Source organism: Pyxicephalus adspersus, chromosome 7 (assembly GCF_032062135.1).
Source record: "Pyxicephalus adspersus chromosome 7, UCB_Pads_2.0, whole genome shotgun sequence".
NCBI lineage: Eukaryota > Metazoa > Chordata > Amphibia > Anura > Pyxicephalidae > Pyxicephalus > Pyxicephalus adspersus.
The window spans coordinates 53521114-53534686 of NC_092864.1; the positions used below are offsets into that span (position 1 = coordinate 53521114).

The 13573-nt window shown below is 37.3% G+C and overlaps 1 protein-coding gene across 1 annotated transcript in view; it reads right to left on the minus strand.

Annotated features, from left to right (window-relative positions):
• Positions 1–12184: 12184 nt before the first annotated feature.
• The window catches only part of ASB1 (ankyrin repeat and SOCS box containing 1), a gene marked incomplete in the record, with an annotated part of 16928 nt that continues 15539 nt past the window's right edge, over positions 12185–13573 (minus strand). The window contains 1 exon segment of the mRNA XM_072418494.1: positions 12185–12636. Coding sequence (XP_072274595.1) covers positions 12506–12636 — 131 coding nt within the window.

Genomic DNA, 13573 nt, shown 5'->3' on the forward strand with positions numbered 1-13573 from the left:
GCCTATAATTCTTGGGCATAACTCGCCAAAATTTGTCCAATATTTCATAAATAACTTTAAATAAAAAATAAAAAAATCAGTTAAAACAAGGGTGCATAAAAATATAACTGTACAGTAGCATGTATTATATATACATATAATTTGATATATATATATATATATATATATATATATATATATATATTACAGTTATTTTGTATTGAATCCAATACAAAATATTTGAATTTCCCGCGGCGCCTCCCGTCCGCACTGGCACATGTACTAACTTTACCAGGAAACCCCGGAGAATGTCTCTGCAGTCGCCGGCTGAAGATCAGAGAAAAAAAGGAAAAAAGGGCGTACGCCGGGGGACGCCAAAGAAACAAGGTAATTGTTTTTTTTTTTTTTTTTTTTTTTTAAGTGTTTTTGGCTACCCTGAGTGTGACTCGAGATTACCGCTTTTTGCAAGTAAAATCCACCCAGAGCCACACTCTGGAATACCGCGAGGGGGGATATTCTTTGTCGATAGGGTTTCATATGTTTATTTCCGTAGTGGTTGAACTTGATGGGCTTATGTCTTTTTTTCAACCTGACCTACAATGTAACATATGATAACTCTTTAAAAACTTGAGGAACTAAAAAATAGTAAATGCATTAATAGGTATTGATAAGAAATATTTAGTGGAATTTGGTCTTTTTAGCCTAATAAAGTTAAGACAAACTGTAGACAGAACATTATTTTTATTAGTTTTAATTGTTCTTTCGACTAGATAATATGTGCACAAAATATTAGGCGTACAGTGATTTTACCAAAATATGCAAATAAAGCCTTAATCACAAAAGTTTTATTTTCCTGTTTCACCTATGGCTCATTTATCAATTAATCCCCACCCTTTCCACTAACAACAGTGCCCATTGTAGAATGCATGCCACATCTGGAATGCATTTGGGAAATGCTATCTGCCCAAGAGCAGCCTGCAATTATGATATTTGAATACTTTTACTGTATTCTAGTGTGTATGGGGTCTAATCAAAAATTTAGTTTTGTATTGCATTGTCAAGCCTGCCATGATGTGTGTAGATATATTCTTTATTTTAGTAATAGAACACTATTATAGGGGCTTGCAGTAATGCAAGCTGCAGCCCTGTGCAAACACTGTGTACCTAATGTCAGCCTTCAGAGAGTCAGTAGGGCATGTCCATTTCATAAGTGCTCTCTGCCATATTGCTGGAAGTTCTCACACTGTTCCCTATTAATCTCCTGCTCTGTGGTATAACTTGTTTCCAACAGTGATGATGAAGTCCGTAGGCAGTAAGAGCATTGTTGTATTTCTATTCTGAGGCATGTAGTGAGTCCTCCCATTGTATCAACAAGTGTCCATCTTGTGTTAATATCTCTAATTTTTGGAGAGTGCCATGGGAGTGGGTGTAGTTTTGACAGCCTCTTTTTTGGACTGTCTGCAAGTAGAGACTAATGTTTTATATTTTTTTAAAACCTTTTTGCTTGGTGTCACCACAAGAAATAATGGTGAAGTGGTGCAGGCACCCCTTATTTGGAATCCATTTGATCATTCCCAGCATTCTCGGCCCTGCAGTTCTCTAGCCCTTGTGACCTGACATATTAGACAATGAACACAGCCTGCCTATTTCATCTCCTCATGTTCAACTGAGCTGCCACCGGTGTCTGTGATTTGTATGTTTACTTCAGAGGTGACTCTCACATAGCAGGCAAGAGCAACTGCTGCCTTTTTTATACAGGGGTGCCTACATACTCACCCCGCGCTGCCAACGCACTGTGTCTAAAGGAAGAAAAATACATAAACCTGAAGAAATTTACTGCAAAAAAAAAACCCTCCAGCGAGAGCCGTTTTGTATTCTGTGCTCACAAGAGGCCGGCTTTATATAATACAGACTGGAAGAAGGGATCATACATGTCTGGAGTGTGACTTTCCATATTATGGCAAGACGCTCATGTATATAGATATATAAATATATATATATATACAGAATATATATAAATATAAAATTAAGAATATAAACTTAGAAAATTTGATGCATTGTTTACTGGGTCCTTCAGATCCGTCATGACCGTTTTATAAATCATTTGGGACATTTTGCATTCACCTGCGTTTTCTTTGGTCAGGTTGCAGCCCATTGTTACATTGATTTGGGCTCTTTTTTTCTGCCACTTTTCTGTTCCTCTGCAGATGAACACTTCTTATTTTTATTTTCTCTTTCATTTTGTATTGTTTGCCATTTTTTATCTACTTTTTCCACTGATTGACTAGGTCTTTATTTTATTTTTCTTTATTTTCTGTGACATGAATGATGGATTTGAACTTTCTTAGCAGTGCAGTATTTTCTACCACATGATGGCAGCGTGTTACTTTTGTGATGTAAATAAAACAAATGTTACCTATTCTTGCCTCCTTTTGTATTTTTTTAAATGTGTACATTAGTCTGAACATTAAATAGGTGCATCACTTTAAGCCAACCCCTGGAAAAAAGTATAGTCACACATAATTTACAATATTTTTAAACTGCTTTGGCCTCAACCAAAGTATACCAGTAATTTGGTTATTATAGTATTAAGGTTGAAGAACCTAGGAAAGCACCCACACATACCACAGTTTCATAAATGATCTGTTACCCCAGGAAACTTGTAAATAAGTACCAACTGTGTAAACCCAGCACCAGTAATTGATTCTGTGTTGCACATAGATACTTGGGGGTGGGAGGGCATTGCCTCCAACTTCCAAAAGTCTGTCATTAGATCTTAGGTGGGCGCATGAAGTTGTTGTTTTACATCTCCACCGACCTCTTCCAGAATAGTCCCCATGTTAAAACCTTTCACTGTTTCAAAACCTAGAATGGAACATTTGCCCATCCTGAACATCAAGAAGATAAATGACAACATTTCCGTCCAAAATTTCATCAGAACTTTTATTACCTCCTTTCACCAGGGAAATTTTTTAGCCTGTCGACATCAAAGACTTTCTTGTCCACATACAGCAGGGTAAATAAGTATTGAACATGTCATTGTTTTTCCCATGTAAACATATTTCTAATGGGGTAAATGACATGTAATTCACAAAAGATGTTGGTAACCTCCCAAGTATTCCACACATACAAAGAAAAACAAATAAGTCCATAAATTAAGTTACAAGTAATAAAGAGGAATGGCACAGGGAATAGGTATTGAACACAAAAAGCAGAGCCAAGAAACCTGGTGAAATCTGTTCGTATTTAGAAAACAATCCTACCCCCTATCGAGTCAAAAGAAAAATTAAAAGAGTTGTCCGAGAGCCAAGGATCACTCACGGTGAAATTTAGAAAGATCTGGAATTAGAGGTACAGTTGTTTTCCATCGGTAATGCACTTAACTGACCTGGCCTCACCGTTCATGACGCCACTGCTGAATATATAGCATGTTGAAGCTCATTCAAACTTTTCTGCACAACATTTGGACAAGCTCTTGAAATACTGGGAGAAGTCTGGCCAGATGGGACCAAAATTGAACTCCTTGGATGTCATTGCAAACGCTATGGAGGAGAAATGGCACTGCACATCACTTATAAAACACCATACCAACAGTGAAGTTTGGAAGTGGAACAAATCATGGTGTGGGCTGTTTTGCAGCCTATGGTACTGGCAGACTTCAAATAATGGAAGGAGAATGAGTGGAGAAATGTATCGGGACATTCTTGATAAAAATTTGCGCCCATTTACCAGTGTGTTTGAAGTTAAAATAAGGGTGGACATTTCAGCAAGATAATGATCCCAAACCCACAGCCAAGAAAACTCTCATTTCCTTTCAGAGAAAAAAAATAAAGCTTCTAGAATGGCCCGATCAATCACTTGACTTTATTCCAACTGAAATTCTTTAAAAAGAAAGTTCAGAGTTCATAGAAGAGGCTCCGGGAACCTTCAAGATTTGAAGACCGTTTGGGTGGAAGAATGGGCCAAAGTCATATTAGAGTAAAGCTTGCAACCAGTTTCTTAATACAGGAGGTAGTCTCATAAGGTCTTGAAGCTGTTATTACTAACAGACTAAGACTTCTCTGCTAAGTATTAAATACATTTCAGTAAATGTGTTCAGTACTTATTGCCTGTGCTTTTCCACTTGATTACACATATTTTACAATAAACATAATTTATGCACCTATTTGTTGGTTAGAAGGAAAAGGTTGAAGCAGCAAAACAGGTGCTACATGACGTGTCTCAAAAAACGCACTGCAGCCACTTCCATTCATTTCAATGATAACTGGGCCTTTGGGATGGTTGAGGTCTGGTTGACAGCAGTAAACTGCAGCAGTACCACTGGGAAAAATGTAAGAAAAAGCCTTTTATTCGCTACTGGGAACGGTCATATCAATATGTTTTGTATACATAATTGCCATCCTTCTCAAAGTCAAAGTTACAAACTAACAAATTATTAAAAAAAAAAATCAACGCAAGAATGGCAAGATTTGAATCATTTTTTAAAATATTAGTTTTTGTTCCACAACTACCAGTAAGCATTAGATTTTTTTTGTCCAGCTGTTTACCCATTTCAGGACTACATCCCGATTACTTATGTTTTAGCCAGTGTTATGGACACCTTATATGAATAAGGTTCAAAGGGAACACATACAGCAAGTCTGGTTAATGCTGCTTCGTATGTGTGCCAGGCAGTGGGATCACTGTCCAGGTTGGCTATATCTGTGAATTTAGTTGTGGGACCTTACCCTCGGTCAGCCTGCCAAGCAGCCAGATCACTCAGGACAATATTACAGCTGATTATATAGGTCAGATGATGATATTCTCTGCAATGATGGTTTTTGATTTCAATAGGATATTTATCCTCCTTGCTTCTTTTACAGGTTGATTGGAGTTTAGCTGCCAGATAAGCTCTCCTTATATCTGTAAAATATCACCTTAATTGATTTTTTAAAATTTGTTTAAAAAAAATTGTACCCCCTTTAGTTTCACATCTTTACCTTTATAAGTTTTTCTCCTTTGTTTTGGTTTTTTCCATGTTTTAAAGAAGAATTTAAAATGATGCATATGATTTCAGTGTATATATTTAAGCATATCTAAACCAAAACAAATGTCATTTGCTTTAATATTCTTAAATTACGGCAACGTTTATCCTTCTAGCTGACAATTCCAGAATTTGGAAAGTTAGGCTTCATGCACTGTTCAAGCAGGTGTAGAATTCAGTACTAACAAATGTATCTGTCCTTGGTGTGTTTCCATGACATTTTGCTACATATCTGTTAACTATGCCCTTCCCATATTGGCCTAGGCCCTGGGAAATTCAGGAGCCACCAATCTCAGGCTTATTGCTGGTGAGAAACCAGCACCTGGCCAAAAGGACTTTGATTCTGATGCTTTAGTCCCATTTAATCCAGGACAGGCGGGCGGTGAGATCTGAAAGAAGAGTAGATGAAGTATTAGCCTTCCATTCCCATACCAAGTGCTTAAAACAAATTTGCAAAACCTCCAGCCTTTCATCAGTGGCAACTAAAACTTCACATGAAACATAAGAAGCTCTTGCACCTACTTGCATGACGTCTAAGAGGATTTCTTTCCAAACAAAAAGCACATTTCTTGTTACATCAAACTGGTTGTTCCAGATTATCCAATTTTCAGTTTATTAAATGCATATAGGCAACAAAAACGGCTATATTTAATTATTTTTACAGGCTCTTTAAGAGTGGTCACAGGAATATATCCCACCAAGAAGTGATGCAGTTACGATTACTATTGAGTGTCTTTACGTCCCACAGTCTGCCTTTCAGTAAGTAAGACAAAGCATGTTTACAGGTAACCTTGTCCTAGTTATAAAGTGCATTTAATGCCCTCTTAAATTTGGAGGTTTGGAAATACTTTTCCCATTTTACTAATATACAAAGTAGTCAATAGCTTGTTTGCTAATGTTTAAATTGTGATTCTGAATACGTAATGCTGCAGAATTACGCATGATAAAAATCCAGCAAATTGGTATGTGCCAGCAACCCAAGCAAGTGTCAAGGTAGTCCCCTGACATAAAATTATATTTGGTTGATTTAGGATCTTTGGATCAGGTAAATCCCATGCCTATGATATTTTCTATTATCCTAGACAGTTGTATACAGCTACAATAAACTGCCTATAATATACATGTTCAACCCTATGCCCTTTAAACGATACAAATAATTGTAAGACGAAGTTGGTTTTGTTAGTATGCACTTATTTGCCATTTTCCTCAAAATACCCATTTTTGATAACCATGTTTTTAATATCAGATAACAGAATAGTAGGTCATTTGGATTACTAATCATTCTTCCAATTAAATCATTGCTACCTGCAAACATTAATCTAACCACAATGTATGCAAATTGCAGTATAATAGTACATCTGTCTGTCTGAATCTCTAACTTGGCTTTTCTTGACCTTTTTACCATTAGGAAACCTTTGAAATAACTTTCAGATCTCAGGGAACTGCTATCATTGCTGCATCCACAGCTCACATTGTATTGGAATGATTAGTGGGAAGAATGTCACCCAGACAGCCAAAAAGATACTTGGTGTTAGTGGTAAGACCATTAAAATAAAATAACTTTGATATCTTGATAAATATAGCTTATTATCTGTTCATTTACTGAAAATGTTTAGTTGACATCTATAAATATAACAACCTAGAAAAGTATCTTGTGAAACATTTCTCTGACATTTTAGTGTCACCCTTCATGAGGTTCAGGTACAGTTTTTTGGTAGTATATTTTTTTCATAACAACCACACAAAGGGTATTGTGCCAATTAGAAAAGAAGGGCCAATCTCCAAAACAAATAAACATTCTGTTTTAAATGTCACTTAAATCATGATTTGATAAATTTTAAGACAATGCCTTTTACAGGTTTATTCTGAATAAACTCACCACTTGTGTTCCAGATGGTGCCATTTGACCCATGAGTGCCTTTCTTCATAAACTCGTCCAGATAGGTCTTGGGATCTGTCCCAGAAGCCAGGATGTCACGCAGCAATGCTATGTAAGCAATAGCCAGCCGCAAGGTATCAATCTTAGATAATCTCTTCTCATAAGGGAAAGTTGGAACTTTACCCCGTAATTCTTCAAAAGCAGAATTGATGCTCAGCATTCGCCTCCTCTCTCTGATGTTTGCTGCTTGTCTGTGCACCTTTACCTGAGGAGCCAGACCTGTTTCACCCTGGAAAATATCGTTTGCATCAATATCAGTCACAGGGAACTGAAAGTCTGGTGTAAACTGAGGTGCAGAAGACCAGGATGAAAAGTATTCTGGAGGGACATCAAAATCTAGAGTGCAGATGTCCACCACAGATTGATATTGACAGCTGTTTGATGGACCCCACAACTGTTCTTCAGTGGACAGTTCTGGCTCCCACCCAGTTTCCTCCATTCTGCGTGGTGTGATGTGTTCCCATCCAGCATTCAATACTGAATTGTAAGACCAGTCTGGGAGAATATCCTGGATATTGCCTTTAAATACTCTTCAGACACTTGGTGGCTCTCATTTTGTTCCTAAACTAATTAGAAAATGCAACTTCTTTTTAAAGGCCAGTCAATGAAACTAATTGATTTTTCTATAGCTGTTCTCTTTGAATGTAACAATTCAGGGTTCTTAAACTGTGAGTGGGGGTGTCAGCGTGACATCCATAAGTGTCCTGGATAGCAGAAAGGAGCAGCCTCAGAAGTTTACAGAAGCCTGTCAGGAACATATGAGGCTCTTGTTTCTCCCTGTAATTGAGATCACAACCTCCACATGCATGGGTGTTGTAAGGGTTTCCAAACAACTTCACTTGTATTAACTTGTTAATTGATTCCCATACGCTGTGCAATGTGTTTGCATGAACAGGATACATGGACACCGGTGGTGGATGTGCACACCTTGGAATAGTATATCCCTATACAAAAAATTAATTTTCAGCATACTAAATGATCATTTGTGAAACTCCAGCATTATCATTACAGCGGTCCTACGAAATTGTTTAGTGACCCACTGTGCCAAACATGAAACACACCAACTACTGCCATAGTTTACTGTCCCCCACCATAGAATATGTGCTCTCTGTACAGTGCTTGTTTACTGTCCATGGTAATAAGCAGGAACAGTGGTTTTCTATTGAGCATCCAAACTTAATTTAGAAGTTTGCATCCAGGTAAAATATTACAGTGTCTGGTCTGCTCAGCTTGCTGACAGGCTGCCAAGTCTTTGTAAATAGAAATGTTATTTGAAAACCTGTATAGCTCACATGAACTTTAAATATGACTTTTTCCTAAAAAGATGTCCAATTTTTACATCCTATTACCCTGGCCTAAACTTCCTTAAAGATTTCTTTTTTATAAATAGCCATTATATGATTTATATTATATTATTTATATGTTGTTGTTTCTGCTCATGCTTTATACATCCAAACCATTGATACCTCTTTTAGTTTCTTTTACCAATATTGGTATTGTTCAGTACACTTACCGGTTTCTAAACCTGGTTGTAAGTGCTGGAAAGTGCTGTCTGTGTCCACCACAGTGACTCTGTGATGATAATCAAGATGTTATAAAGCTCTGCACTCTATGCACTAGACATGCAATTCTTGAAGCCAGTAAATATTGTTTTGACAATATTAGAAAAAGCTAAAAGACAAAAAATGATGGTATAGGTTAATGTTTAACACACAAACATTTACCCTGTGCTGCAGTAACTAACTACTAGTAACTTCTAGTTCAAACCATATCAGTGCCTTTTAAAATGCATTATCACAGTTGAGTATTTTAAGATTCCTGTTGTCTTTTTTTGTTGGCAGCCTGAATTACCTAATGTCAGCAGCAGCTGACAGAGAGAAGATTGAGGGCAGCTGTTACCAAGTGCCTTGTGTCATATCTAGCAGCTATCTCCAGGGCATTGTGCCAGTAGTGATATAGACTCACCAGGGAAGATAAGTGAGCTGTATGATTGCTGGGTAATGAAAAAGAGGACAGATGTCTGTTTGTGTAGATCATAGCACAGTATACACACAGACACCCTCTCTGAGACCGGAGGAAAGCTGTAGCTGATTTTCCAATTAGAATTTCTTCTTGCCCACGGCAATTTCTTTATGTACCAATATACTTTTAACATCCACCAGATGAAATGCATCTAAAGCCATCTACTACATTATGAAGAAATCTACAACGCTTACTATAAAAAAGAGAATTACCCTCTTTTTTTTAGATACACTTGCCCATTGAGGGGTGTGATATACCGGTAATGCACTTTTGTTATATTAGGTTTCAGGAAGGATCTGGCTTTGACTGGTATTTTGGCTTGTCATTTAGATCTGATGTCTTCAATGGCTTTAGAAGTCCTGAAATTCGTAAAGTGTACATTAAATTTTAAAGTATGTGACTGCTTTATAAATGTGTGTTATCCACCTGCTTAGTACTTCAGTTTTATATCCTGGCAATGCAGCTCTTTTGCTAAAATGTAATTCCAGTTTATGATGCATCAAAGCTACTCCACTGCAGGTTCCTTTTTCCCAGCACCTTTGTTTTGGTATTTTTTAGACCCTAGGCGGGATCAGACCTATGGTAAAAGTCTAAACTGAAGCTGGTGATACAGAAATCAGGGAGAAGGTAATTCAATTAGAACAAATTCTGGAACATAAACTTCCATCAACATGAAGAGAAGAAGAGGGTTGGTAGAAGGGATTACACAAAATATGAATAAATGATTTATATGAATGTTTTAACCTTAGAACAGTTGGTGTTTATTTATAAAGTGGTGAATCTTCTTGGTGCATTTTATAAGTGACGGTGTTTAACTTACCACCTTTTATGAAAGTGCCATTCACCATTTTTTAAATAGGTTTCGTTTTCTTGCAGCTAATAAGTTACCAATGCAATAAACGTGTTTAACTTTTTAAAGACAGAGAACCGATACATAAAAGGGAAAAGAAGAATCAGAGCAAATTGCTTTATTTCCAAACTCCCCTGGGTATCCTTGGGGTTAAATTTTAAATTCTCGCCAGGTGAGTCCTATCTAAATGTGAACTAGGGGAACAATTACCTGTTTCACGATCACATTGTTGGATTAGTTGATGTAAATATCCTAAAAGTAAACATCCGTTTTGCACAGCTTTGTACTAGCAGGTATGCAATGACATGGCATTATACATAATATTGTGCATAGGTCCCAACATAAACAATGCTTCAAGAAAATACTAGAACACAATAAAAGTTATACCAAAGAAAAGATAGGTACTGAAGTTGGGAATGGGGGGGCGGGTAGGTATGGTGGGTAAACATTGGGCTTGCACATAGTAATTTTGGTCAATAAATTTGTCAGTCTTTTGTAATTTGCAAGTGACAAATTGTTAGGCTTAAAACTTTATTTTTTCTTGTAGTGATTTAGTAACCTAAGGCTCTGTTTAGTGGAAAGGAGCAAGTATGGCATTTCTCTCTTGTGCTGGGACAGTATTAAGTATAAATTCAAAACATGTGTTACCATGATCTGTGGCAAATTTAGGTTTTTCCAGATAAGTGAGTTAAATTGAAGGATACATATTTTGCTGTATCTACTGTGATTGTCCCCCATTGACCTGTGGGCAGGGTGGCTGGTCCCTTCCACAGAGCACTGGAGAGAGGTTGCAGGGTAGGTAATAGGTCTGGAAGGAGCAATTTTAAATAATCAGAGGAATACCTATCTGCGCCATGGGGCTTTTATGTGCCAGTGATTTTATAGTATAGGAAATTGTTTTTGAGGATTTGTCCAAATTGAGCCTTTGCAACGTTTCCCAGCAGAGAAATATTTTTTAAGCATCTTATGTTTAACCTGCCGGTTGATCAGTGGAGGTAGCCCTGTAACACACGACAAAGTATTGTTGCAAAACTGCATTGATAGATGTAGGCGATGAGTCCTTCAACGATACAATGTGAGGCGGGCCCCTTTAACTAAGTTAGCCAGCCATCCTGTCTTGTTACCAATCTGAGTTGTGCATTATTTTGGTGGACCGGTACACTTCAAGTAGGACATTGGTAGGCCAAAAATGCAAAGATTGTTACAGGTGGAGCCATTCTCCAGATACTCCAGCACATGTTTCTGTAACATTTGCATAGTTATGTCATTAGTCCCTGCCGTATCCGCCAATGCAGTAAAATGACCCTACTGCACCTGTGCCAGTAATTACTGTTGTAAAGCATTCATGCCCTTACTGCCCATTCATGCATTGCTTCTTGCATAGCAGGCTTCAATAATCACCTCAGAGGGAATTTGCCACTGGGAGCCATCATCAGTAAGGGAGTCCTTTGAAAGCAGCAGCTCAAGCACCCCTTCCAGCCATCTTAGATGTCGGCCATGTTATCTTGACTTGCGTTGCTTTTTTCTGCCTCAGGATTGTAAACCGCTGACACCGACACATACGCACATCACCTGCCTTTCTGGAAGTTCCAGCTCCTCCTATTTATTGTGCCATACTGGATATTGAGGGAGGTATCTGCCATTTGGACCTTTCTTTGTTGGCGTCATTCTTGCCTCATGCTGCTTTTTCCATCCTGTCCCCCAAAATCCACAACCCGGAAGAATGTGAGAGGCTCTATAAAGGGCTGGAGTCCTCTCCCACAAGATGAAGGTGTGTATCCTGACTAACTAACTAACTTTAGTTTTCTCTCTCCATTAATTTACTGTTACATCAATCAATCACTTGTTATTCCCTGTTCCCTTTTACACCCATCTAGTCCAATCCCTCTTGCACCCCTTAGTATACCCCCCACCCCCCTTACTATTACACACATCTAGTATATCCCCCTTTACTATGTAGGCAACTCACTTTACACCCCCAGTCCATTGTCCCATAGGAAGTCACAATTTCAGCATAGCAATGTATTCAGCATCAGGGCTAGCAAGTCTCTAGCTACATCAATCAGTACTCATAAGGGTAGAGGTGCAGCTAAATTTTGCTAATAAAATCACTAGCAGTAGCGATTTTCACTAAACAGATGGAACAAATGACTCCCTATGAGGAAAGCTACATAAATGACATGTACTAGCATCTTTCAGAGATAAAGGGTTCAAGATTGATCACTGTTCTCTGTAGGTATGAAATAGTAGATATCCAATCATTTATCTCTATACATTGCACATACAAAACACTAACTAAGATGAACCCAACATCCCTAATCAATTATCTCCTACACATTCAAAGAACAAAAATCACAAAATAACAACATGAAACATGGGATTTTTTTTATTCTTGGCAAATATATTCCAATTAGTGGCAAAAGAAGACTTGATAATGCTTTAAGTCAAGCCTGCACTTTAGCACTTACTGAGCCCTAAAGTAAAAATAATATAATATTACTATTTACACTAAATTGTGAATAAACCAACCAAAAAAAAACAACAACTTGATAAATAGATATATATATATATGCATGAAACATTGGTGCGGTTTAGTAGTGCTGAATAGAAAAGTATTTGTGCGTGCTGGGAAGGTATTTCCATAGAACAGAATTTTGGGTAACTGGTGTAGACACATATGGTGAGAGCTGCATCAGTCCTCATAGAGAAGGAAGTGCACAACCCGAGATGGAATGGGAAGACTATTAATACAGGACAGTCTATGTTTTCCAAGCGCTCTCCGAACAGCAATACGACACAAACTTGACAGGGTCCGTGTACAACCTGATTAGGAGGAAGAAGTATTGTTTGTTTGTTAGTTTTTCAGCATGTGTAATCTTCAAAACCAGATCAAAAATTCTGACTAACTAAAGAGTAACAAAGCATTTCTTTTTTTTCATTTATACTTCTGCATAATATCCAGCTTGGCTTAGACATAGAGCACACAAATACACCTCCATAAATCTATATTAATAAACATGTAATAAGTAAGTGTGTGTGTTTTATCTATGTATGTGGCTTACAGAACCGAATTTCCTGTGTAAATACCATTGTTGTTTTCTGTAGGAATATGTTGGGAAATAATTCAATTATATTTAAAAAAAATGAAATTACAAAACAAACATAACTATATAATTATTAAAAATGTGTAGAAAAACATCTTTAATGATTGAAACGTGTTTTTTTTCCCCTTTCTGGTTCAGGGTTGCTGAGAAGGACAAAAATAATCCTGTTTTATTGAAAGTTTTATAAATGTTAACACAAAAGTAGAATCGTCTGTGTAAATCCTTATCTGTTAACCTTTCATTTGAAAATTTGTGACTTTACCTGCACTTACTCTTAAATACTCAATGGATTTGTCACGTCCTGGATTTGTCAATGTACCTTTTATTGCAAATCTTCTCTCTCTTGCAAAATAGTTAGGAGTTCTCTAACTTATAGGGATGACCGAACAAATACAAAATATTATAGTGTGATGTACAGCAACCAGATATACCAATGAAGTCCAGAACACGGGACAGTTAGGGTGGCACAGAGGCTAGCACTAGGTTCCCATAGTCAGGACACTGCATTTAGTTTGTATATTCCCTTTGTATTTTTGTGAGTTGGTTTCCCCAAAAGATTGGTCAAATAATAAGTACCCGGTAAGTTAATTACATGACATGACATTAAACATGGCTGTCTAATATATTGGTGCTTTATAAATTTGAATTATTGAGTT